The 27,332-nt window shown below is 48.9% G+C and overlaps 1 protein-coding gene across 2 annotated transcripts in view; it reads right to left on the reverse strand.

Annotated features, from left to right (window-relative positions):
* The window catches only part of SLC18A2 (solute carrier family 18 member A2), a 36,752-nt gene extending 9,790 nt beyond the window's left edge, over window positions 1-26,962 (reverse strand). For both annotated transcript variants that reach the window (XM_059899131.1, XM_059899130.1), the window contains exons 1-13: window positions 26,894-26,962; window positions 26,260-26,408; window positions 24,485-24,836; window positions 16,673-16,731; window positions 16,315-16,398; window positions 15,908-16,000; window positions 15,120-15,209; window positions 14,973-15,016; window positions 14,842-14,902; window positions 12,211-12,306; window positions 2,866-2,944; window positions 2,646-2,697; window positions 1,534-1,597 (exon numbers count right to left, since the gene is read on the reverse strand). In XM_059899131.1, the coding sequence (XP_059755114.1) occupies window positions 1,534-1,597; window positions 2,646-2,697; window positions 2,866-2,944; window positions 12,211-12,306; window positions 14,842-14,902; window positions 14,973-15,016; window positions 15,120-15,209; window positions 15,908-16,000; window positions 16,315-16,398; window positions 16,673-16,731; window positions 24,485-24,836; window positions 26,260-26,380 (1,195 nt within the window). In that variant the 5' untranslated portion in view covers window positions 26,381-26,408; window positions 26,894-26,962. The remainder of the gene's footprint in view (window positions 1-1,533; window positions 1,598-2,645; window positions 2,698-2,865; window positions 2,945-12,210; window positions 12,307-14,841; window positions 14,903-14,972; window positions 15,017-15,119; window positions 15,210-15,907; window positions 16,001-16,314; window positions 16,399-16,672; window positions 16,732-24,484; window positions 24,837-26,259; window positions 26,409-26,893) is intronic.
* Window positions 26,963-27,332: the final 370 nt, after the last annotated feature.

The following is a 27,332-nucleotide window of genomic DNA, read 5'->3' on the forward strand; positions in this document are numbered from 1 at the left end:
CAGAAGGAACCAGAACAGGAAGGAGTCTGAGGGATCATCCTGCCCTACTCAGGAAATTAAAATTGAAAGAGTTTTGCTCATTTACTTGGCTAAAAAACCAAAACCGCCACCACCACCTCCAAGACCTGTATTAGAATCTCTGGTCTCTTGAATAGTCGGGGACAGGAAGCATAAAGAAAAAACACATATATTCAGAGTTCTGGGTCCAAATCCCTGGCTGGGTGAGCGCTGTCATGCCTTCTCTCTATGAACATCAGTCTCCCCATGGATAAAAGGGAGATGACAATGACTGGCTGAATGAGGTGATGGCTGTGAACACGCCCAGCAGGGCGTTCAAACGATAGACCCCGTACCCGAACACCCACCAGGGGCAGGAGGGTAAGGGACACTTCTTTCATTCAACTAGTATTTGCTGATCACCTAACATGTGCAAGTTGCTGGGACACAGGGGAGAACAAAACGAACAAAGAGTTGGAAAATAAATTACGACTGTGGGGCTTCCCTGGTGGCGCAGTGGTTGAGAATCTGCCTGCCAAAGCAGGGGACACGGGTTCGAGCCCTGGTCTGGGAAGATCCCACATGCCGCAGAGCAACTGGGCCCGTGAGCCACAATTACTGAGCCTGCGCGTCTGGAGCCTGTGCTCCGCAACAAGAGAGGCCCGCGCACCGCGATGAAGAGTGGCCCCCGCTCACCGCAACTGGAGAAAGCCCTCGCACAGAAACGAAGACGCAACACAGCCAAAAATAATAAATAAATAAATTTATAATAAAAAAAAAAAAAAAAAATTACAACTGTGATTGAGGCTATAAAGGCACTGTGAGAGGTTACGTATACGTATACATACAAGCTAGGAGAACCTAACCTGGTCTAAGGGGTCCACAAAGGCTCCACCCTTTCTACTGTACCAAAGAGTCAACTCCTGCCTTTACCCTGTGACAGATTTACCTTTCTTTTTATCATGATCAATGTGTATATTATAAATGAGAAACAAGCATATGCTATTTATCCAAAATATTAACAAGGTTTTTCCCTAACATATTACTTACTGTTCCTCACATTACTGCAAAGACTCAACCTCTTTGCCTGTGAAAATTCCTGCAGTACAGCTGGTCATCAATACATCAGTCTACCTTTTCTGTACCAAACCTTATACAAAACATAACATGTGAAGTCTCTTTGTCCCCCAGCCTCATATGAGAAGGTCTGTGCACAGATATGAGCCCAAACAAATGGATTCTGAGGAAGCAGTTCTCCTGTTTGCCCAAGCTCAGCAGTGGAGTGTCGCTTTGCTTCTGTAAATAGCAGGCTTTTTATAAGACCGGTTTTCAGGAAATAAATGACTAGTACATGGAAGCCGGTACCTTTCTATGGACGATCTACAAGCCGTACATGAGCTAAGCTGCCCACAGCCTCCTGTCAAAGTTCTAGATATTTTAGATTGAGTAGCTATAGTCTGCCCAAGTAAGAGGAACTCTGTCTTAGTAATGGGAAAACAAAGTTTTAAATTTAGGTAAAAGACTCGTGTGACTTACCAATTGCAAAACCAACTCCAAAGTTGGGAGCTATGAGTCCATAAATGTTTTTTGCAAGAGGAATCTGTAAGAGGAAATAAATGTTATGCTAAAATAACATGCTGGGGCTTCCCTGGCAGCACCGTGGTTAAGTATCTGCCTGCCAATGCAGGAGACAGGGGTTCGAGTCCTGGTCCGGGAACATCCCACATGCCACAAAACAACTAAGCCCGTGCACCACAACTACTGACCCTGCGCTCTAGAGCCCGCAAGCCACAACTACTGAGCCCGCATGCCACAACTACCGAAGCCCATGCGCCTAGAGCCCGTGCTCCATCACAAGAGAAGCCACCGCAATGAGATGCCCGAGCACCGCAATGAAGAGTAGTTCCCACTCGCCACAACTAGAGAAAGCCCGTGCGCAGCAACGAAGACCCAACACAGCCAAAAATAAATAAAATACAATAAATAAATTTATTAAAATTAAATAAATAAAATAACATGCTATCCAACTCTAAATCATCTTGGAAAGTCTTAAAGATATGCTTTCTTTGGCCTGTTATGCGTGTTCCCTCCTGGAGGAAGTAGGAGGAGAAGCAGGATGAGGTCTGGGCAGAAGTAGACCCTCCAAATCTTTAATAGTCGGAGTTGAAATGGGTTTTGTGACCACCACGAAAAGCTAGTTCACTGCCATATGTGAAAGTTCAGCCTCGTCCATACACCATTTTTGAAAAGATCCATAAGGTCTCATTTGGGATAGATACTGGCCTTTAGTAGAAGATGTTTTATTCTAGAAAAACATCTTGCTATTGTTTCTGGCTAGCTGCCCTAAAGTGTTTAAGACACGCCAATGTTTAAGATGTTGGGGAGCGGGCTACAAAGTGAAATAAAAACTATGTAATAAAACATTCTAAATAATTTCCAACCAACATGAAGTGAAAATAAACCCTTTGGAGAGTCTTGTCCAAAATTTTTAAGATGATAAAAAATGATGAGAAGAAAATGGAAGATGTAATAAAACTCAATGTCAACAAACTTCAAACTGCTATAAAATATTTCTTGGTGATTTTTGCCCAAAGCAAAAGTTTCATTCACAGATTATTTCCACTTGCCAAATGTCATCTTTCACTCACACATAAAATGCTGATTCCGACAATTATCATTCCTAGAAGAGCACAAAGCCACCTGTCAAAAAACAAAAAAGCACCATCAATACATGATTTCCTCCCCCATCCAAGTTTTCAATGGAAATCAAAAGAGTAAGTTGTAATCGTGAAGGCAGAAACACTTGGAATTTTTTTTTAAAGAACTACATTATTATAGCAGAGTGAGTGTTGTCTCATTTCATCTTACCTCCCCATCTTGTGCGCAAGGATCCCAAAAATATTGGTTCCAAGGAGATAAGAAATACTAGCTGGTAAGAAAGCAACGCCTGCAAATGTATGAAAAGGACACCTTATCAGTACTGATATCAGTCACATGTGAGAAAAACTAATCACTGTGAGACACCACGCTGGTGATTAGAGCTGATGAAATGAAGCCCTGGGGCCTGCACCCAAGCAGCTAATATCCGGCTGCTGCCACAGCCCGTCTGGGCCCCACGCCACTTATCCGGCCGCCCAAAGCTGCCGAGACGCTCCAGAAATGAGATTCCTCCCTCTATCATCAGCTTCATCTCGCCTCCACCTCTGCCTGGTGGCGAGCTTTACCCGGAGACGACACCGACAGCTCCCGGCATGGGCAGTGAGCAATGGGCATCTGCTTCTGTTCCCCACCCCCCGTTCATGATTTGTACGACAGGAGAAAGACATGGGCATTGACAAAATCGAGGAACATTAAGATGAGGGCAAAAAAACATTAAAATTATCCCACACCCCTTCACTCATATAATCACCACAGTTTTCCCTGGTAAGTTTTACATACATAAATAAATGTGTGTACACAGGATTTAGGCTTTTTGCTTTCAAAAAAATATGGGATTATACCTATGGTTCTACATCCTGCTTTTCTCAATAACCTTCATGAACATCTTTCCATGCCAGAAAAATAAATAAGTAAATGTCTCCGTGGTCATTTTTTGTGGCCAGAATGGCTTGCTGGTGACTCCTGACTCCCAGAGTGAAGCATGGAAACCATCTCTGAAGCCAAAGCTTCAAAGCAGGGATGCAGACCAGCTCAGGGGAAGCCCCAGACAAGCTACATCTTTCTGAAGCGAGTGGGGTGCTGAGCTCACACATGTGACTCAGAAGCCAGCATATGTTATTTTCCATGGACAGCAGATACAGTTGACCCTTGAACAACATGAGTTTGAACTGCACAGGTTCATTTGTACACAGATTTTTTTTCAATAGTAAACACTACAGTATTACATGCCCCATGGTTGGTTGAATCCACAGACGTGAACAGCAGCTACAGAGGAACCACAGACACGGAGGGCCGACTATAAGTTACAGAGGGTTTTGATCCGTGCAGAGGGTCTGCGCCTCTAACCCCCGAGTTGTTCAAGGGTCAACTGTACTCTCAGACAGCAAACACCCACTTCACCATTCTCAAGCCCAAAGCATGGGATTAGGAGGCATGAAACAAGGTGTTCATTTCAGCTAGAAACTTACCACCCAAGGCTTAATTAAGTGGGTCACTTGAACCTCTTAGAGCCCAAGAGACGGTGACAGCTCCTACTGCACACACCTCACGGGGAGGCTCTGAAGATCACACGGCAACGTGTGCAATAAGGGCTGTGGCACCAGCCCTCCCAGCCTGATCCCTGTGCCCTGTCACTCCATACAAACCCCACCTCACTCACCACTCACCCCAGCCTGCTGACCTTCCCCAAACTGCAGTAAGCGCCTGCGGGCAGGGACCACTTCATGGGTCTCCCCGCAGCCCAACTCCACGGTGGCACACGGGAGGCGCCCAGAACACGCTGACCATTTAGAGGAAAGACCCTGCGTGAGGACGTTCACTTCACAGAGCTGGAAGTACCCAAGGCCGTCCCTTGAAGGCACCCCCGTTGGTCCAGCACGGGCTTACTCCATGGGGTGACAGACAGGGTGTGGTCGGGAGCCGAGAGTCCTCCTTTCTTGACTTCCAAGCTGCGGACGGGGCCCTGCACTCTTCGGACCCCAGGTTCCAAATTCCCTTTTCCTGTTCTGACACAGCCTCAGCATCGTCTGCCTCGCCAGGACCTCCACCCCCGCACACAAACCACAGAACCTGCCTCTCGGAACTCAAAGAAACCTCAGTGTGCCTCGGGGAGGAACGGGGTCCCAGGAGGGGGCCATCCAGCTCTGCTGGGAAACCTGGGGCCGGGAGCCCACGACTCCTCCAGACGGCGCTTCAGGGGCGCCTCCTCCTACAGGGCCGCATCCTAACACCAAGCCCCAAGCCTCCCACCACCTCCACCCGCCGGCCCTGGTTCACATTCCAGAGCCAAGAGAAGCTGGCTTCAACCCCCTCCCCCAGCCCCGCCGCCAGCGCGTGGGGAGAGTGAGAGGCAACCCTCCCGCCGCTCAGCTTTCGCGACGAAACACGGCCTCAGGCTCTGGGTTGTTCCCCAGAGGCAGGGCGCCTACGGCGGCCCCTCTGTACACGTTCACATTCTCGACCTCGAAACCTGGTTCCCAGAACTGCCCCAGCCCACGACGGACACACAGCACAGGACCACTAGCATCTGAGGAAAAATAGAAGGGCTGAAGGAATCCTACGAGCCTCTCCGGAGGTCTGGCCCCTCGGCCACGCCCCTCAGCCACGCCCCTCTGGGGCAGCCGCACAGCGACGAGTCTCTGGAGCCCCAGCGGCGCATGCGCTCACCCGGCTTGCCGCGCACAGACCTGCGCTTCCTCCAGGCCCCCGACCTCGCCTTCCTGGGGTGCTTTCCAGCCTTGGGCAGGGCTTCACACTCTCACCAGAGGATCCCCGCAGGTTCCTCTCAGGCCTTCATTTGTGCCTGTGGAGATTTTTTTGAATCTGCGACTAATTGGACATCTTTATCCCTCCCAAATTTGTTATCACCGGCAAACACAGCGAGACTTCTCTCTAGGCCTTTCCCCAGCCGCATGAAAAGTGTTGACTGGGGCTGGACCATGCGCGAGCCCCTTCTCTTCCCCTGGGGTGCCGGTGCCTGCTCCCTCGCCTCCGCTCATACAAGAAAGTTTAACCAAGAGGGACCACCCACCTGCCCCTAGTGCCTTTATGGAAAGTCTGGCCTTGACCACAGGCTTGACCTGCACTCAAGGGAGAGGCCTGGACCATCACAAAGTCCAGAGAGCTGATCCTGGACACGCAGCCCCAAAGTGACCATGAGAATGAGGCCTTGGGCTTCTTCCGAGCTCCGGGTGACCCATCCCTGTCGTCCCCAAGGACTCAGCTAGGAACCAGAATGGGGCAGGGGTCCCATCTGGACTCCCCAGAGGGAGGCTCGGAAGGTTAAAGTCATCACATCCCAGAACCACAGGAGGCTGGCCATCATCTTGTCTTTGCCACCCAGCTAGGCTGGCACGGGACATGCCTGGGGTCACAGCTGGCTGGGAGCAGTATGGTCCCCCACCAGCAGGCCAGTGTCCTTCCCTCCATCCCACACTGCACCACCACACCTCGTTAAAGAACCAGAAGAAAAAGTCTGTTTCCACCCTTGTCTGGGGCCTGCTCCTCAGAGCCTGTGCTTCCCTTTTGGGGTCATAGCCCTCACCATGAACATCAACTTTTTGATTCCCTAAGCCTCAGGGTGTCAGGGAGAGGTCATCTGACCCAGGACTGAGGTAAAGAGATGCCATGATGATTCTCTCTCCACCAACCCAAAGCCAGGGCCACGCCCAAGTGGCAGCACAAGGAGTTTGAGGGACGGGCTTGCAAGGGAGCCCCCTGGAGCAGGGATGGGCTGCGTCTTTACCTCCCCCAAAATGATGGCCCAAAACACTGCGTTCAACAAGAACAATCATGCGTCCCCTACGCAGCTCCTAAGATTGTTTTGCTTTGACTTCAAATCTTACGGTCTTTCTCCAGAAACAATCAGAGAAGCAAAAGGTAGAACGGCTTCCATTTCCACACTGGGCTGGAGAGAGCTCACACAGGGAGGGGATGAGCTGCCCGGGCCTCCGGGGAAGTCCTGTGCCACCTCCTAGAGCTGGGTCCTCGCCTCGGGGACAGGCCCACCCAGGGGCCTTCTCACCCAGGCTCGGAGGGGCCTGAGGGGCTCAGGAGAGGGGGCCGCGAGGTGGCGAGGCCCACCTAAGAGGAGAGCTTCCCCTCACTGGAGATGACACTGCAAACGGGAACAGAAATCTGATTCTCTTAAGGAAACCCAAGTCTAGCTCTGAGACAAGGAAGGAGCCATCTCACTGGTGGAAAGGTACAGGGTCGGGGGAACATCTGGCCGGGGTGATAAGCCCCACAAGAGGACCTCCTGATGAAATCTAGGCAGCCTGCGGCCTGCTATCTAACCCGGATGGCCTGGGTCCCTGACTGACGTGAAAGACTTTCTACAGAAAGCCTCGGGCTGTGTCTGGAGAAGAATAGGGCAAAGCAGCTGAAGAGCCCTGCACATGGCCAGGACGCGTTCAATTAGGGTGATAAGTCAGTTAAGTGGAGAAAACAGAAACACCAGGAAAGCATCTCTGCCCAGGAGCACGTGCAAAGCCAACATGGGAGCTCCACTCACAGCCACGCGCCACCGACACAGGGAGCCTCCTGTGGAGACCTGAAGACGCTGATCAGCACAGGCCCAGCGGGAAAGAGCCCGAGACAAACAGCTCCCAGGGTGTCATCCGCCGGTACCAGCACCGAGACACGAAGAATGTCTCCTCATCTTTTGCAAAGCTGCTATTCGCTAACTCGAGGACAGAAAACGTCCACCCCTCCTGCAAAGTGGTGAGCTCTCCTTAGAACCTTTGAGAGCCTTTGGGTTTCCTCTGTTCTCTCCATGGCCAGGAAGTCCAGAGCGAAATTCCTGCTAAGAACTAGCCTTAGTTTACCTCCCAGAATCTTTCCTCCTTCACTGAATGATTCGTTGTTGGGGGCCTGGTTTGGTTTGGTTTTGCGGCATAATCCACGAACCATACAATTCACCGTTTTAAAGTGCACGGTTCACTGGTTTTTAGTATATTCACAGGGCTGTGCAACCATCACCACGATTTAACTCCAGGACGCTTTCATCACCCCAGAAAGAAACCTCACACCCTTTAGCAGTCCTTCCACATCTGGCCCGACCTCCAACCATTTGGGGCTTTTTAATGAAGGATTTTTGGGGGTTTTTTAATGAACGAACACAGAAATTCAATGCAGAACCCAAAAGGACTAGTGCCCAGGCCAGGCCAATTGGAGTGAGGCCGGAAGATCAGGGACCAGCCCAAACCAGGAGGCAGCATCTGCCAGGACGCCTCCGCAAAGGGAATGCAAGTTCACCTGAGGAAGGTTGGGGGCACTAACAAGTGGGCTTATTCAGAACTGAGAGTCTCCATCTGAAGATGTCAGTGTGTAAGGTGAAAGAACTATGAAAAGAAGATAAACCTCTAGGAAGGACAATTGTTAAATTCTTAAAGAAATGTGTGTGTGCAGGGACTAGCCTTCCAGGTACTAAGCAATATTCTCAAGCTAATTAAATAGGAGGGTATTGACACAGGAATACAAGCAGACAAATGGAACACAAGAGAGAAATCCAGAAACAGACCCAAGAACACACGGTCATTTCCAGCATGACAGACATGGGAAATACCAGATGGACTCCTAGGGTCCCTGGCTATAGGGCTGGCGAGCCATAAAGAAAACAGTAACACCAGATCCCTATCACACACCTTATAGCAAAATGAATTCCGTGTAAATCCAAGAGTTTAATGTAAAAAATAAATCACAAATTTACTGGAGGAAAACATAGTGAAAAAATAATCTTGGCAAGGGAAAGGCCTTCCTGAGCCTGACTTGAAATGACAATGATGTAAAGGGGAAGCTTGCTAAATCTGACTCAGAGCATTTTAAATGTTCCGAGTGGTAAAAACTTTTTTTAATTTAAAATAAAATAAAATAAGATTCCACCTATAAAGTCAAAAGACACACAACAAAGGGCAATATTTGCAAAACATCTGATAAAGGATTAATAACATACAAAGAACACTTAAAATCAATTTTTAAAAAAGGACAGAGCTCAATAGAAAAAATGGGTAAAGGATATTAATAAGAAGTTCACAGTAAAGGGAATAGATATGGATAATAAACATATGAAAAGGTGCTCAATTTCACTCACAAAGAATTTGTAAAAATAAATCAAAATGAGACCCCCTTTCTCACACACTCGATTGGAAAAAATTGATAATACCCGTGTTAGTGCAATGCTACCAAATATCAAAATGCCAGTTTAAGTTTAAGAATTTGCCCTACAGATATATGTACTTCCAAACATGAGCAGGAATACGTGGAAAGGATATTTCACTGCAGTATGGTTTCTGATGGCAAAACTGGAATGAACCTAGATGTCCAGCAATAAGGACGGGTTGAAAATGTATGGTATAACCTTAACATGGAATAAAAGGCAATCAGAGCGGAAGGAATGATGGGTTTCCAGTTAAACAGGGCAGACTGAAGCTACGAGTTTTTCTCTATTCCCACTCGAAATTCCATTTAAATTTTAGTAAAGGAATAAAAGAAAACTATAGACCCTCCCCCTCTCTGCCCAAGGAGAGGCAAAATGAAAGGGGAAAAAGCAACAAGAGGGAGGAAAAAGGAGAGGGAGAGCAGAGATGGACACAGCAGAGAGCACTGGAACCGTCCACCTGCTCACAGAGCGGGCAGAAGCAGCAAGACCTTTGTGCCTCAGAACCCAGAAAATTAAGGGACTGAAGGCTCCAGGTACTGTGAACATAAGGCTGAGGGCGGAGGCTGTCAACCAGAAAGAGAGCAGTTGGACCCCCCCAGCCCTCAGTGGTTCACCTAGCAGGAGAGGGTTTCTTTAGAGAAACTGAACTGAAAAGGTTCAGGGACCCCAGGCAGCATGGAGACCAGGGATGTCACAAGAGGCTGAAATGGGAGGTGAAAAGAAGTCTTCCTACTGAATGGTAAAGGGTATCATTTCAACATCCCTCCACCACCCCACACGTACACAAAACCACTTAGGGTAAATGTGAAAGGGCTCTTCAAAAGTGTGATACGATGACACCAATTGTAAAAGTTCAATAGAGTTTAGAGGAGGAGGATGAAGAAATCAATGGAAATAAGGGAAGGCAAAATAAGAAATTAAAAGTATAAAACATAGAGGTCCCAACATCCAACCAACCTGAGTACCAGAAAAGAGAAGAAAGAAAATGGAAGAGCAGGGAGGGATTAAAGAAATAATACAAAAAGGTTTCCCAGAACTGAAAGAAGGGATTTCCCAAATGAAGAGGCTGACCAAGCAAGTGCCCAGCACAGTGGAGGAAAGGACTCCCTGCAAATCAGCATCGTGGATGCTCATCACCTAGAGACGAAGAGAAGATCCTTCGAGCTCCTACAGAAGATGGGGAATGAGGACACTGGCCTCCTCAACAGCAACCCTGCATATGCCAGAAGGCAACAGCAACCCTGGCCTCAAGACTCAGAAGGAAAAGGATTTCCAACCAAGAATTATATACCCAACAGACTAAGTCCACCAAACTCAGGATGAAGTTGAGGTAAGGATAAAGATGCTGCTGATAAGCAGGATCCCAGAGAACTTTACCTGCTGTGCACCCCCCTCAGGAAGCTGCTGGAGGACGGGTTCCAGCATAATGAGAAAGTAAACCAAAAGAGAGGAATACAGGAGAGGAGGATACAGGAAACAGAAGAGAGGCAAAGAAGATGCCCAGATATTAGAAGAGGAAAATCTCTGGATGGCCCAGGGAACAACTCTAGACTGGAACAGGAAGTCAGAGTGATTGGGACAGATGTCCACAGACAAGCAAAAACACAGAAAGGTTAGGTCTGTGGATGTACTTGTCCATATTTATAGAGGGTCTTTCATCTCTGCAAAAGAGTTTGAGGGATATATTCATAAATGCTACACAGAAAACTAAGAAAATAGGAAGACACCACAATTACTAACTCCAGGAAAAACAAGAAGTTTGTAAAAAAGAAAGGAAATAATCACAGAACCCTACAGAGCTCGTCTTTGAATAATATTTACATATTCACAATAATGTCAATACTGAATGCCAATCTAATCAAAACCTGTAATACAATTGTTTTAGGAGAACAGAAGGTGAGAAAACATGTGAGTTGGTTGGTTGATATTTTCAGGTAAAGCAATAATGGCATTAAATCCTCATCTACTGTATTAGGAAGCTGGTGGACAATGTCAGAAGTTGGAAAATCAAAAAATAGGAGTGTACACATTATTTAGAGACATAAAGGAAATTAGCGGAAGAAACAACTAAAAGAGTTGAAGGTGATCAAATCTGAGGAAGAGATTTGGAGATGAGGAGGCATGGGGCAAAGACTGCTGTTTTTTCATTATGATTTTTATAACATATTTAACTTAAAAATTGTGTACATGTGTAACTTTGACAAAAAATTAAAATTTAATTAATTGTGAAAAGTAAATCTACCCATTCTGACACAGAAACATAGAAAAACAAGAGGTCACACAGTGTGTAAATGGCAAGATTCCACACGGGTTGGGTTTTCAGGCATTTCACAAAGATGGTGATCAATGCAGAACAATCGAGAAAAAGACACACAGAACTATTAACAATGAATGTCACAGAGGACTGGGCTGGGAGAGGGGGAAAGATGAATATGAGATTTTTACAATTTTTACTTCCTCAGTCCCTGTACTTTGATTTTTTTAAAGCATGAATTACTTTCTAAATAAAAAATACTTTCAAAAATTCATCCTCTTAAAAACAAAGTTTGTAATGGATAAAGAAGATGTGGTACATATACACAATGGAATACTACTCAGCCATTAAAAAGAATGAAATAATGCCATTTGCAGCAACACAGATGGACCTAGAGATTATCATACTAAGTGAAGTAAGTCAGACAGAGAAAAACAAATAGCATATGATACCACTTATATGTAGAATCTAAAATATGACACAAATGAACTTATTTAGGAAACAGACTCACACCCATAGAAGATAAACTTATGGTTACCAAACAGGGAAGGTGGGGGGAGGGATAAATTAGGAGTTTGGGATTAGCAGATACAAACTACTATATATAAAATAGATAAACAACAAGGTCCTACTGTATAGCACAGGGAACTATATTCAATATCCTGTAATAAACCACAATGGAGAAGAATATGAAAAAGAATACATATATGTATGTATAACTGAATCACTTTGCTGTACACCAGAAACTAACACAACAATGTAAATCAACTATACTTCAATTAAAAAAAAATAAAACTATGTTTGTTGTTCTCTTTCCCATAAATTTTATCACTGTCCACATATATTTAATAGAACTTGTCCAGTTCAGAAGTGTGAGGAAATGCTGAATGTATTTTTCATCTCTCATTTCTGCCCAGGTCTGATGCCTTGTTATTAATTATGCCCCTATCAGGGATGATACAAAAACTGGAGCCAAAACAAACCCCAAAGCTCATTGCTAACCTAAGCACTGACCCCATTAAGTGACAAACAGAAACAATCACTTTACCATCCTGCTACCGGCGGCTCAGCAGGACTACAGTAATGAGACCCAACCTGGGGACAAAAACTCTAGAACCAGAAACTCGCGGCCCAGTCTTACCCAGCTGCCACTTGTGGGAACACATGGTCTCCATCATCCAGATGGGCAGGGCTGGCTCCAGCATGGCAATCCCCATGTTTGCAAAGCAGATGGACCCTTAGAGGGAGGAAGAAGGTTAGTGTCCTAATGTTTTGGGTCTCAAGTGTCCCCTACCATTTCCAAACACAGTTAAATCCCATGTGCCCACAGCCAGAACAATCAGCTCAGATACCCAGAACGTCTACTTTTGTAAGAAAAAGACAAATAACAGGTCAAAGGGATAGTGGGGAGTGTTGCTTTTTAAATTATTATTATTACTTAAAACAACTAGAATCCCAGAGTCATAAAGTGTGGAAGTGGAGGGAGGCTTAGTGATCACTAGGTTTAACCTTCCCAATTTATTAATGAAGAAATGGAGCTCCAGTTTATTAATGAAGTAACTTGCTTGAGTCTACTCAGCAGCTCAGGCTGACCATACACAGACTCAGGCAACCTGAGGCTCCTACGTCTATGTTTCACTGTATAACAAACACAGATATTTCTAATGATGCCCTTGGTTGCCCAAAATTCAAGTGCATTCAGTGCAAATATACTGTTGAGGGATTTTTTTTAAATCAGCTATACCTATAGGGTATCCATGCAAATATCCTTTATCACTGTGTTAACCAGAACCCTTTGTAAATATAGAACCACCTGGAGAAAAACACACATTGCTGTCCCCATTGTTCTGAGAGCTTCCTGTGCTGTGCGCCGTGGAACCTCTAATTTGCTAGACTCCTGATCCAAAGAACATTGGGCGATCATAATTAAGGTATTTACATACGATGAAAGATTTTTTCATTCTTTGTAGCATTTAAAGACAGAACATAAAAATGATGCTGAAATGGCTGGACTCCCCTCGCCCACCTATTCCGTGTTTTCTTAAATTCTGTATTTGTCTATTTGACGTTAATTACAGGGCCAAACTAACAACCAGAGTTGTTCACGTCTCCCCTGTGATCCGGAACCCATACTCTGAGCCCCTGCTTTATCTAACTCTCACCCACCTCACCAGTATCTCCTGCCCTAAATCCACCCAGGCAACTGGGGAGAGCACCCAGACTGGAATTATTTAAACTAGCCAATCCTAAACTGTTTACCCTCCCCTACCTTTCCCATGGAAACTCCACTTTCTCATGGAAACGCCTAGGTTCTGGCCTGGGTCTTCCCCTCGCCCCTTTCTGCCTCCTGACCAAACCTGGTGCCTCCCCATGTGGCCCTGAGCGACGTGGCATGCCCCCTTTTCTCCAGAAACATAAGTAATAAAATCATCCTTTGGTGGTATTAATCTCTCCATGTCATCTCGTCACTCAGTCGCCTCCGTAAACTAAACCCCAGCGGTACAAACGAGACACCGCCTGCCCCCCAGCTCCACCCCACACCCCACCATCCAGGCTGCCCGGACCTGCCGACGGCCTGACACTGAGTGCCAGCTCGATTTCTATATTACCTCCAAGGGTGGGTAGGGGTGAGACAGTGAGGGCCCAGGCAGCACAGCCTGCCCACACGTGTGCCCCAAGGTGCAGGGACTCGCATCTCTGGGCCCCCATCTCTCACCACACACGTCCTCACCCCCCAGCTCGGACAGCCAGGGCTCCAGGGGAATCTCAGCTCTGGAATGTTCCCTGTGTCTTGCTGGGGGCACAGCGAGGTCCCCCTGCATGAGAAGGTCACCACACCAGGCTTATAACCCTTTGGTCAACAGGCATGACAGACAAGGTCTAGACCAAGGCCTCTTATGCTTTGCCGGGACCAAACCCAGCAGTGCACAGCTTAACAAAAGCAGCCTGGGGTTCTGAAAGCGGCTGAATCTGAATGTCCTCAGGCGGGGCGTGCCTCACTTCACCCAGCCTCCCCCCAGCCCTAGTGTCTGTGACTGCCGCTTAGACACACCTACCCCTACCTGGAGGGGACCCTGACCGGGCCTGAGGCCACCCTGCATGGATGCCTTCTCCGGCCTGATGCCGAGGGCCACTGCTGACCACTGTGTCCAGGCCCAGGCCGCGTAAGGCTAGTCCCTCACGAGGCAGCTCCAGGCCTGTGTCCCTGGGGTGGTCTTGGGAGGTCAGCTGCTTGGATGGATGCAGCCCATTATCCTCCCCAAGAGCCACAGAACCCCAGGGCGTCCTTTGAGCCCATCTCGGCCAAGAACCCAAAGGTGTCCGCCGCTGCGCAGGATGCCCTCTGCAGAAAGAGAGGCACCCCTTGGCCCTCTGGGGCCCTGCTGTCCGTCTCTATTCACAGATGCCAAGGTGAATCAGAGCACCCACCTAAGGCACCGGCAGGGAGGCCATGGACCCATTCCAGAAGTTCAAGGCCAAACGACGACAGCCTCTGACACAAACACAGTGAGCAAGTTTGGCCCAAAACAATCCTCTGCGGAAGGCATCTCTGTGACTCAGCCATCTTTGCCCCAGATGAAAAACAACAAAGGAGCTTGGCTGCGTCAGAAATTAATGACAGAAGAAAACCATTTCTTCTGACGTGTAACCTCTTTGTGCCTTTTATGTTTTTCTACAGCCCAACGTTTCCAGCAGCAAAATGAACGCCGGTCCTCACCACCCACCCCCACCGCCTGGCTGGGAAGAACCAGGGGTGCTGGGGGAGCCCCACCTGCGGCGATGAGGATGTACGGGTCCTTCAGCAGGGTGGTTAGCGGCGTCCCCTTCTGGCTCTGTCAGGGAAAACAGGGGTCAGAAGAGGCCACGCGGCCACCGCAGCACCCACCTTGCCCTGCTGCTCACCTCCGGCTGCACCCGGGATGGCTGGAGCACGAACAGCTGAATGGCTACAGGAGAAAAAAAGAAGAGGTGTGGCCCCAAGCACCTGCCCCCAGGGACGCCAGGCTCAGGGCCCCCGAGGTCACGGCCAAGGGGTCCACAGGGACTCACCTCCATCCAAGAGCACCAGGGCAGCCAGCACCAGGAACGGAGCTGTCTTCCCCACAAACTCGTACAGCACACTCCCAAAGGGGGGGCCCACTGCAGGGAAGAGAGAGAAGGGCCAGTGCCGGGCCCGGGACTGATGACCACCCCCTGGTCTAGAACCATCCTGCGTTTCTCCCTCTACTTTGTTCCAAACACTGTGTGGGGTGGCCACCCTACATTCTGTTCAGGACTGTTAAGTTGCCCTGGCAACTTCCTCCAAGTGGTTTCACACCTGAGACATGGAATCACTCCCAGAGTAAAGGTCAGAGGAAGTAAGACCCAGGCAACAGAAGTGCACAGGAAAATGGACCAGTGAAGACTTCATGGTCATTACACAGCAGCACAGACAGGGACTGTGGGCTCCCAGATGAAGGCCAGGAGTGTAACAGAAAAGGGAGAGAACCTGGATCTCTCAGGGAAGGTGTTTGCACCTGGTCTGGGAGCTCAGCCAGGGCAGGTGGAGGAGGCAGGCTCAGAAAGTGGGACGGTCCTCAGGTGGGATGGTAACTCAGAGAATGTTCAAGAGGAGGGGCCTTGGCAGGCCATCCTGTTCAAGACTTGGGTTTACATCTGGGCCCGGGAGAGAGGTCTGGGGAGTCCAGGTCTTCCCAGGTCAGGACTCTTCCCACCATTTTTCAAAGTCTCCGTGAAATTAGGGGAGAAACAGAGGACAGTAGTGTGAAAGGGGGCTCACTGTCCAACGCCAGATAGGCCCCTCCCCCCAGGTGGCCCCCACAGTGGCCCTCACCCACCTAAGACCCCCATGGCCAGGCCTCCCAGGGCAATCCCCATGGCATTGCCTCTCTCCTCGTCATCTGTGTACACGCTGGCCAGCATGCCCATCCCTAAACAGGAAAAGAAACAGTGACAGCCAAGCTCTGGGAGCAACAGAATAACCATCACAACCTGCCCTCCCCCACCCCCAGCCCAGACTGTGGTCTTCCCACACCTGCCAGACCAACAGAACATAAGGCCAAGCAGCATCCAACAAGGAGGTGGTACCTTCTCTGAGAACCAACCACCAACCACCACCACCAATACCTAGATTCCCTGAATTATTCCAACTCATTCTGCAGAGGGCTGCCAGCCTGGGCAATGCCAGTGGCCCCTCCAACAGACGGAAGCCCCGGGGCACTGACTTAGGCGTTTCCACACCTACCAGCTACAGAAGAGCAGGAGGAGCCGATGCCCTGCAGGGACCTGGCGATCAGCAGGAAGACGTAACTGCGGGAGAAGGCGAACACTGCGGAAAGAGGGGCCAGGACACAGTCACTGTAGACCCACTGGTGCTGTGACCCAATCAGCTCAAACAGGGACCTCCCTTAACCCGATGGGGTATTTCCATGTTAACCACATTGTGTTTTGCTCCCTGAAGTCCTCTCCTATCAACTTCTTTCTGCAGTTGTTGCCAAAACACACCCCCACCCCCACCCCCGGCTGTGTTCTCAATTCCCAGCTGGTGGTGGTCAGAGCCCACCTGGTGACCCACACTCAGAAGGCAAACATCAGACACTTACTAACTGTTGAGATAAACATGATGCAGAAGCCTGTGAACATTGGGATTGGATAGCCAATTCTGCAAAACAGAAGTACAATGAAAACCTGGTGACTGCTTTGTATTTTTATAAGCCTTTATATTGAGTCTCTCCTGCTTACCCTTTGGGATCAGGTGGATAAGTGCTTGGTCAACTTTTCTAAAAATTCATAGAGTTGGTGCTTCCTATATGACCTTTTTGTGTTTGACTATCTTGGAGCGTGAATACATTTACAGATTGCCACTCTGAAATTTCTCTGGAATAAATGTTAATAAAATATTGGCAAGTAACCCAGAACACGTTCAAATACACAGCCCCTGTTTCTATCATTTTGTAAAAATTTCTTTAATGATAATCTTTGCTAGAGCTTCCCCAAAGGGACAGCTGCAATCAAATGACTCTAGTAAAAGGTCATCAAGTGATTCAACGGGCAGCAGATGCAATGGCACTACATCTAAGAGGCATTAGGAAGCAAGGAAATTTTCAGATCTGTCTTCACGTTGACCCCGATGAAGCCAGCTGAGAAAGACAGACCTTGTTTTCTGTGCAAAAATTCAACATCCTATTTGCTCTGTAAGACCATTGTCTGTACAGGGCTCTGCCACCAGGCGGACGGGGAGGTGGGGAGACCTTGGCCTCCTGGCATCACACCCCTGCCTGGACACCTGGCCCTGCCACTTAACCCAGGCAAATCTCCCCTCAGCCCCACAGAAAGACCACCACCCACCTCCCAGAGCTGGAGTGGGTATGAAATGAGATATGGATGTTAAACTGCTACCAGGGCAACCGGAACAGAAAAAGTGCCTCAGAAATTTTGTTTCCTCCCTCATTCTCTTCCTTTTTTCCTGTTTCTGCAGATTAAGCAAGCAGGTTGGTCCCTGCCATATGGACAGGGCATGAGGGTGAAGGCAGCTTCTTTCCCTCTCACCACCTGGCCTGAGAGGGGCCAGCACTGGCTGAGCTACTGCCCTAAAGGAGATCTGTGTCAGCCCAGAACAGCCCTGAGCATCTCCAGGCCTCATCTCCCTCCAGCCCTGGACCCTCCAGATCCTGGAGAGAAACCAAATGGGAACAGGAACCCCGAGTCCCAGTCACACAGCCTGGGAGGGCTCTTCTATTCCAGGCTTGAACAAAAAAATCATAACACAATACCTTCACCTTAAGGTAACACTCCATTCTCCAAGCACTTACACACGAGCTCAATGATTTGATAAGGGCAGACGACCACCTCCCCATTTTACAGATGAGGAAACTGAGGTACAAAAAATGACTTGTCTAATGTCCTAGGGCTAATTTCACTCAGGGCCATTCAATCCAGTCCAGGACTTTTCCTTGCAAACTTTACTACCTCCTCAGGTATATGCCAAAAGGCATACGTGGCTTTAAATAGAACCCTTCTAAAAGTTCTGGTCACACTTACAAATATTTTTAACTGCTTCATGTGCATCCAGAAACCAAACAGCATCACAAAATCATAGCATTCTCAGGCAGTCGCCCTCCCACAAACCCAGGCAAAGATTCCTCTACTGTGACCTGAAATGAGCTTGTAATTCACAAAGCAGGGCTTGAAGCCAATCCTGTGAACTAGGAAAGATACCAGAGTTCTGAACTGCAGTTCAGATGCCATCAAACGACAGCTTCTCCTGTCTCAACTAACACCGAGCTGACTGCTCTGTGCTCTTACTCATGTAGTAAAAGAAAGCCGTTCACAACACCAGGTCCAACATGGCACTGCTGGATACTCTTGAAGGAAACCTCCAGGAAACTCAGAGAACTCACAGGCAGTTTATTTTCTCAGCAACTACTGCATGTCTGGGGGAAGAATGGACATACGACTGCCCCGGAATAAACACAGGCTTCTCATCCCTTTCAACATCCTACTTGGAAAACCATACATATGTCAAAGCTATTGGAATACCGGCAATATTATGTCCAGTCTACAGCCCAGCCACCGGCCAAGGTCACCTGGCAGGACACAGCTGAGGTGGGCTCCTTCCCAGGAGGCTCCAGCACTCCCGGAGACTATAAGGGTCACCTGTGATTCTCACCACAATTCCATGAGGCAGCTGGCTTTTTCCCTATTTTCAGATGGCCACATTGAGGCTTGGGGAGCTGCCCCAAATTCAGGGCAATGGGCATATCTCGAGTGTCTAAGGTGTGGCAGGTCCTGCTAGCATACACTTTGGTGGGGACACCAGTCACAGGAGCAGAGGTTCACACGGGTTGAGTGGAACCCAGGGTCCACAGTATCTTTTAAAACCAGGTGGCTCCGTATCCACAGGGCTGTGTGCTCACGGAAGATCCTTTTTCCCAAGGCCAGGTGCTGTGTTTCCTTTAAAAATGCTGTAGCTGCTGTTTTGCTTTTTAATTCCTTTGGGATTTTAATAAAGCACAAATGGAATAACCAAACGGCAAAGCTAGGAGGAAATTCAAAGGCTGGCCAGTCCAAACCCCCAACATGCATGAGAAAGCCGAGGTTCAGAGGTGGAGCGAGCCAATCGCTTCTGATACCACTGGGCTCCTGCTGCTTCCTTCTTGTTACCAGACCCATGCGCCCTATGCTTTCAACATCAGCCAAGCCGCTGGCAGGGTTGCACAGTGGAAAGTGCTGGGCAGCGTCCTTCCCTGGAGCTCAGCCCCACGGCCAGTGTGGCCCAAGGGGCAGCTCCTGGCTCTCCACCCTCAGACTCTCCTGGCCCCCTGAACACCGACCTCAGGAGACTTGCTCAAGGCCCCAGGGTCACTGAGTGATGGGCAGATCGCCACTGTCCTTTCTCCTTTCCCACAATGTCTCCTAAATGGACAGAACCTCAACTGACATTAGTCATAAATGTCTGATTCGGCCTCTTGTCCCAATTCAATGCCATCTCAATTAAAGTGCTACTAAGCAGAGCCACGTCTGATGTGGCAAACCTTTAACCAAATATCCCATTATCACCCCCTCGTGAGTCATCCTGGCTCACAGTCATCCTCACAGAGCATCAGGGAGCAGTTAATCCAGTTGAATAAAACTAAAAATCATATATTTGAATCCTAGAAAAAAGTGCAAAGCAATAAAAGTTATATTCATTACATATCCCTACCCAGTCAGCAGAGAAACCCCACTTTGTCTCTAAATTGTCACTGGCAATCAGTACTTATTCTCTAATGCTACTAATTAGTTTGTCTTTACCATAAAGATTAATGTAAGCTCTCTTCCCAGGCTTGCTAAGACCTGGGTTCCCTCTGCTGTGGTAAGTGACAAAAGCAAGGACACAGAGTAGGGGACAGGGAAGGGTACAAACTGTCACCAGAGGAGACAAGAGGTGACAACTCCCATTTCAATTACCTCAACATACTCCCTGGAGCAGTAAATGGAAAGGTATTTTACATTTGCTAGGATATACTAGGAAGCTTGTGGTCAACCATTTCATAAATAAAACAAAATTCTTAGGTTCAGCCCCTGGGTCTGTCTTTTTCAGCTATCAGATGTGTGTGGGGAATTACGCGAGCCTTGGATTTCTTATTCTCCAGGGTGTTCACTGACGCACAGGTCACGTGAGGGCTTTGCTCCCATGAGAAGTACCCAATTCCACGGCCAGCTTCTTCTGATTTTGAAGCAAAGATGCTGTCACACCATCTCCACCACCCTAATGACATCGAGGATGGGAAATCCCTTTCCAGAATAGCTGGTTTCCCTGTCCATGGAGGAGCTTTCTGAAAAGGTCACTGCTTATTCCTACAAAGCCCACTTCAGACCAACTGCCTGAAGCTAAAGGGAAAAAAAAAAAAAAACCCACAGTAGATTTTGTAGAGATTTCATGCCCTGCAGCTTTCTCCGACTTTCAGATGTTAGCTAAGATTTGTGAGGAAAAATAACTGGCTTTCAAATATACTAGGTAACTATGGAAATAAATTAAGTCACTGATGCTGGCTTGATAAAAAGCAGGCCACTAACACAATGACAAGCTGAGGAGGGAACCATCCCCACCCCTGTCCCCGGAGTTAACCCTTTCCCAAGCTGCCGGGTTCGTTTGGAATATCCTGGGTCTAAAGATGCAACTACTATGTAAGCCTTACGTTAAGCAAGTGAAGACCATGATGCCTCGTTCTTAACCTGACTTACAGAAGAGAGAAATGTAAAGGTGGTTTTCACATTGTTTACCGGCCTGGAACATTCCTTTTATGTGTGTATGTCTAAAATCCACTTGCCGGACCAAAAGACAACAGGTGTTGCTAGTATAAGTCCTTCTACCCCCTTTTACTCACAACTGCAATCACGAAATTAATAGTTAAACTGGAACTATAAAATAAGTCACACAAGCCTCAAAGATGGCAATTAGATCAAGCAAGGCACCCACAGGCTTTGGAAAGTGCCTTACTGTACATGTGATCACCACACTCGCCAAAATCAAAAGGTCCTTTGCTCCCTATCTGGTCACATATTATTCAGTAAAAATATAATTCCCGAAGAGTAAATGAAACAGGAATTACTTGTATCATATTAACAGCCAAATGAGCATTTAAATGCTTCCCAAGAATTGTCATTTTTTATTCTCAGGGTTTGGCATGAGATCTTATCCAATATTTAGAACAGACAGGCAGCCTGCGTCCTGTGTCACCACAAAGCCACTCACTCAGCAGCATCGTGACCATGAATTATGGGGCCCCAGGTGGTAACATGGGGGTTCAGATTATGACCTGTGTGATGTTGGGTGTCTCATTTCAGAGTGAGTCCCACTTACGGCAAGAAGCTTTAGAAAGGAGCGGCTCCAACCAGCCTGTCTCTATGGAGCTCCCCTCACATCTCTGGGGATGCAGGAGGCCTTTCTTTTCCCCACTATCAGAAGCACTGCAGAGACATTGGGAAGTTGGACCAGCTCACATCACGGGCTGGAAAAAGATATTTTTCTAGGGCCAGGGAGGTGAGGGAGGATCCATGTCCCAAAAATCAGGCTGATTTTTCCTAAACTCCCTCCCATTGAATAAAAATAGCACCCAACAACTTACTGTTTGGACCTTCCCTCATTCAGCCTGGCACAACAAGGGAGAGCCCAAGTAGATGCAAAAAAGACAGATTTTGACCTGCATTGTTTACATTTCGTAGCCAAAGGTACAAACTGTGTAACAATAAGCAGATGGAAAGAACGGGAAGAAAGGAAGCCATTGGCCAGACTCTAGACAAATGCTTTCTCCTCCTGAGTAGCAAACCCTTTTGCCTATAAAATACTAAGATAGACCCAAAAGCTTTTGCTAAAGTCTCCTCAAGATCTGATGCTTCATGTTTTAACTACTCTTTAACCAGAAACATATTAACCAAGTGTAAAATGCTATTGTAAACTCACTTCTTTACAACACTGAAAATGTGAGTCACACGTCTTGTTGGTAATTGCGGATGTGATTGGCACAAATTACATCAGAAGGCTATTTGCAATGGCTCACAAGGAAAAAGTCTGTAAAGGGAAATGTATTTATCACTTCTCTGAGCAGAGCCGTGGAGTGCCCAGAAATGCTGAAAGTCCCCAAATTCATATCTACTGGGTTTGGAAAATATTAGAAAAAAATTACTTATCATGATCATTTTGGAGGGACAACAGAGTGTGTTGTCCTACATCAATATTAAAACTTGTTTGCATTTCCACATGACAAGGCAGTGCTAGAAGATGAAGATTACTTTGAAATTTGCTGGAGAGCTGGGAGAAATCAGCTAGGGATTAAAATTTTGCCCTCAATAAGTTCCAAAGTGGATTACACACCATACCAATAGACTAAATCTCACAGGTCACTAAAGGAAATTAGTTTTCTCTTGGCAGATAATTTTTTGGGAGCCCCAAACATGAGCCTTAGGTGGCTGCAATGTCAAAGCGTTTGGAGTATCTACTAGGGGAAAGGTCTCACTGGTTTTAAACAAGCTGCTGCCCGGTAGCATAAGCGAAGCATTAAAAACAAGAATGGGATTTTTTTGTAAGCTTTTCATTTGCCATTTACGTTTGGAAGATTGGAACACACATCATTTCAGCCGAGTTTCTAAGTATTACACTGTACAGCTAGTGACATTCACGTCCAAGTGATTGGCAAGGCGTTATTACAATAATGTCCTCAATTTTCCCATAGAGTATTTGAGCTGTTTGCTTTCTCAGAATACAAAACCCTGAGCTGTTTTCTGTAATTATACCAGATGCATTTTAAGAAGCGCTCTTAGGCTTGAGAAAAGAAAGAAAACCCTGTAACTACGAAGGTCTGTTTGGTTTTCCTCCTGAAGAACAGAGGAACCGCCGAACGTCACCGCGATAATGGTGCCTCTTGGTGGGCTCCCAGTCAGCCCAGCGTCCTGCGTTAACTTGCTCGGCATTTTATGCAGCAGCCTGATAACACTACACAGCAAACTGCAGGCTGGATGTGGCCTTGGATGGTTAAAATGGATTCAGTGGCCCTACTCGGCACAGAAAATCGAATCACAGAAGTTGAAAATGTGCTTCCATCGGACTCACCATGAGTACGTTACCAGCAACCTGCGTGCCAGAGGACAGCTCGTGCGGAGGAGGGCGGGTCCCCTCTTTGAGCCCCTGCCAACGCCCCAGGCCTCCCACCCCCCCGAGTGGGCCCCGCTCTGAGAAGGGTCCCCTGCTTGGTTTAACGCTTGTTGTTGCCATCTTGAAATACTTAATAATATTTTAATAAAAGGCCCGGCCAGCCCTGCTCCACCTTTCCCAAGGCCAAAGCCTGGTAAATGTACAGGCCTCCCTGCTCCCAGCCTGCAGGGGTGCTGGGCTGACCGGCTTAAAACTGTGCTCAGCTCCCTGACTCTGCAGCTTGGCTTCGGAACCTCTAGTGGGTCCCAAGTGCCCCCCAAACAAGCCCCACTCCTCTCTCATCTAGCATATGGGGCCTCTTATAGCTCAGCCCCGCCGGGTCCCCCCAGCCCCGCCCTCCTCAGTTCACCCCGCCCCCTCTTTTATTCTCTTTTTTTCTCTAGTCCTTGTCTTGGTTCCTGCTACTAGGCCTGGTTCACAGGTAGGACTCTGGGCACTGCCGCATTTTTCACACTGCTGCCTTTGGGGTCACACTGTTATACAGCAGCCCCCCACCACCACTCACACTCTACCAGCTCCCACTCTTTGCAGCTGACACCTCCTCCCTTCCTCTGCAAGCCCCCTGTCCTGTACTGGGAGCCCCCATATATCAGGCAGAGCTGGCCCACCTCAGCTGTAGAAGAGCAAATACTTGCTGGATGGCCACCAGCAATGGAAATGTGAACAGTTATTCAAAGTAATGTGGGTCCCAAAAGACTCCAGAACATTGAGATTAATATAGAGCTAGTTTGGGCAGCTTGAATTATCCAGAAAAAAAAGCCTCTTCCCTTTGTGCACGTGGATGCAGCTTAGTAAGTGGCAGGGGAAGAACTGGTACACTGCCTAGGACCTCGGTGTCAGCGAGATGTTTCACATACGCAGCAGGACTACAGCTTATGTGCCACGTTCCCCACCTGGCCATCCCCACGAGCACTGACCACGCCAGCCCTGAAGGAAACCACCTCAGCTGTCTACTAGGAAGCGCATGACCAGAGGTGCAAGAGAAGAGAAAGCCACATGGCACGTACAGTCCCCCAAGGATGGCCATGGTGGCAATGAAAAGGAAGACCAAATGGGAAATCGTGATTGACTAAGGACAGAAACATAAGGCGAAGGAGACTGGCTTTTTCCCCAGCTTTGGTTTTCCAGATTCTGATCAATGAATGAGAAGCAAAAATCCCAGGGGGAAGTGATCTGGAACAATATAAATATCACACTTTTTGACCAAAATGATATAACCCACCTGTTGGTCAACAGTCCTATGAACGGGTTGGTGAGGAGCTGGACGGTGGCTTTCGAGGCAAACAACAGGCCGACCTGCACGTTCTCATTCAGGAGGTCTTTGTCTCCACTGGGACAGTCGGAAGGGGCGGTGGACCTGTTAGTCACTGTGTGCTGCGTGGTGGCCTCATGCAGCAGCGCCCCCTGAAGGTGGCCGGTGCTATTGCCGGCAACCACGGTGGAGTTGTCATAATAGGAGAAGATGTTCTGGAAGCCGCCGACGGTGGAGGCTTTGAGCACTGGCTTGGCAGTCTGGATTTCTATAGCATCTTTCTCATGCTCGATGCTGTACAAGTAACTTGGGATGATGGGGACTGGGAACAAGAGCAGGAGAGTGGTGATTACACTGAAACCCTGCCCGGGACCAAAGCCAGCAAAACCGCGGTCTCATCAAACGCTAAATGAGGCCCAGACAAGTGGCATGTCTGCCTCGGGAATGGGACCTCCCCGCCGACATTGAACAACTTCACGTTGCTCAGCTCTGCGAACAAAGCCCCAGAGGCTGTGAGAGCTCTCAGGGCCAGCTACTGTGCAGACCTGACCCGCCCCAGAGATCCCTGTTCTTTGTGGGCTTTCCCATTACAGGGCTCCTTCACAGGAATATTTTAGGAAAGCAAGATTCGGTCTGAAGTCTAATCAGTGCTGACCTGGGGTCAACCAGTGCTTCTCAGAAAGAGGCTAGAAAGACCTTTAAGTGAATGAATCAAGGAAACAGAAAGCTAAATTTCATTAGGTGTCTTAGAAAAGAATAAACCTGCAGGAAGTAATAATTCGGAAATTCTGCAGCAGGCCCACTTCATCTTTCCCTTACTTGAGTGGGAAGCTTCAATGTTTCATACAACCTGGAAGATTTGAGACTTCTTGAGACTTTCGGAGAGGAAAAGAAAAACTGATGTACTGGAAGCTTTGGGCATGTGCATCACAGAGCGTTCAAGACAAAGGAGGCCTCGGGCCCTTGTTACTGAACTCAGATGAGCGCCCCGCGCCCAGCCCCAGCCCCAGCCCCAGCTCTGATATTCCTGGAAGTGAAACCCTGACTGTGTGATGTTCTGAAAACCATCGAGAGAGAACTTTAAATGGAGAGAAGGGAAACAACCCTTTAAAAAATCATTTTTTATTCATTAAAAATTGGGATTTTTTAAGGAAAAGCATGTCAAATCTGTTGCTGTTAATGGTGCTAATTAAGAGAACTGGATGTCAATTATTTAGTTTTTCAAAAATCCATTACAGGAAAAAGATGAAAACCAATGCTGTTAAAATTGCTCTTGATGTGGGTCCTGTAACATCTCCATGTCAAGTCATTTGTGGAATCACTACCTTTAAATGTCCCTTCCTTTTATGGAGGGAGGGATTTTGACCTGTTCCCTGAGGTGATAGACCACATTATTGACCCACCTTTCCGGGTAGCGTAATAATTATTATAACATTATTTTGAATCCTGGGAATTGCTCCTCCTTAACACATTTTTTTTTTTTTTTAATCGTGGTGAAAGTGACAAGGGGAAGCAGGAAATTATCAGGAGGAAACATAAGTTCTGGGTTTTATCTGCTGTCACATTTTTTGACCGGACCGCCAGGAAAACGAAGCCACAAACACGGCTACTAGCCTAGACGAGGCAGTCTTGGGGAATGTATTCTTGCAAAACGTGTTCTCCAACTTTCCCGAACCGCGCTCGGGTAAGCGGGGCGCCCTGGGAAGAGGTACCCGGGGCGGGGGGGACGCCCGGTCCGTACGTACCCACGACGGTGAGCAGCATGTTGTCCAGCAGCAGCGCGAGGAACACGATGAACAGGATGAGCTTCCGCGAGTGACGGCTCTCCTGCAGCCAGCGGAGCAGTGCCAGGTCGCTCAGGGCCATGGCTCCGGGGCTCGGCTCCGGGGCTCGGCTGCGGGCGCGGCGTGCGGTCGGTCAGGGGCTCTGCCGGGCTGGGGGCTCCCCCAACCCCAGGGCCCAGACTTCGCCCGGCCCGGCCGCCGAAGGGGCGCTCGGGGAGCGGCGCGCACCGGGCGGCGCCGGATGGTCCCGGGCGTCCCACCCTCGGCTTACCTTTGGCGAGCGCGTTCTCACCGGCACCTGCGCTCCTTGTTAATAACGCCCGCGAACGCCGTCTGGGCCAGATCCTGGGGGCCGCCCGGCTCTCCGCCGCCCCCGCGGGTCCCACTTCACCCGCTGCGCGCTCGGAAAGTGCCGCAGGACCCCTGCGCACCGTGCGTCCTGCGCCCCGGGTTTCCCGGGACGCCCTGGAGCCCCGTGCGCGGCGCCTCGGGGGGCTTCCCCCGCCCTCGGCCGGGCCCCGCTCTCCCCCGCGCCCCGGGCGGCTATCCGTCCCCAGCGCCGAGCCCCGCGGGCAGGGAGCGGGGTCGGCGTTACCTCGGGTGGTCTGCGGCTGCCTGCCCCGGCCGCCGTGGGCTCCGTCCGTCCGGGCGGCTCCGGGTCGCAGTCTCCGCCCCAGCGCCCGGCGGCCGCCGCTCAGTTTACCGGGTCTGGCTCTGACGTCAGGGCCGGCGGGGGCGGGGGGCTGGGGCGCCCCGGCCTCCTCCCTCCCGCGCCGTCACTGTGTCGGAGTAGCCACCGCCTTCCTTTCCCCGCCAGGCCCCCGACCAGGTTCTGAGCCCGGGTCCTAAGGTCGCCCCGTCCTGAGCAGACCCTCGCCCCTGTCCCTGCACTTGGCCGTGAGCCCTGGGAACCCGGGCCCGGGTGAAGTGGATGGGTCGCAGAGGGAGGATGTCAAAAGCCCCAGGGCGAGGGGTCAAGGATCCCGGGGTGAAGGGTCAGGGGCCAGGATAAGGAGTCAGGGATTAGTGGTTTC

This window comes from Balaenoptera ricei, chromosome 16 (assembly GCF_028023285.1).
Source record: "Balaenoptera ricei isolate mBalRic1 chromosome 16, mBalRic1.hap2, whole genome shotgun sequence".
NCBI lineage: Eukaryota > Metazoa > Chordata > Mammalia > Artiodactyla > Balaenopteridae > Balaenoptera > Balaenoptera ricei.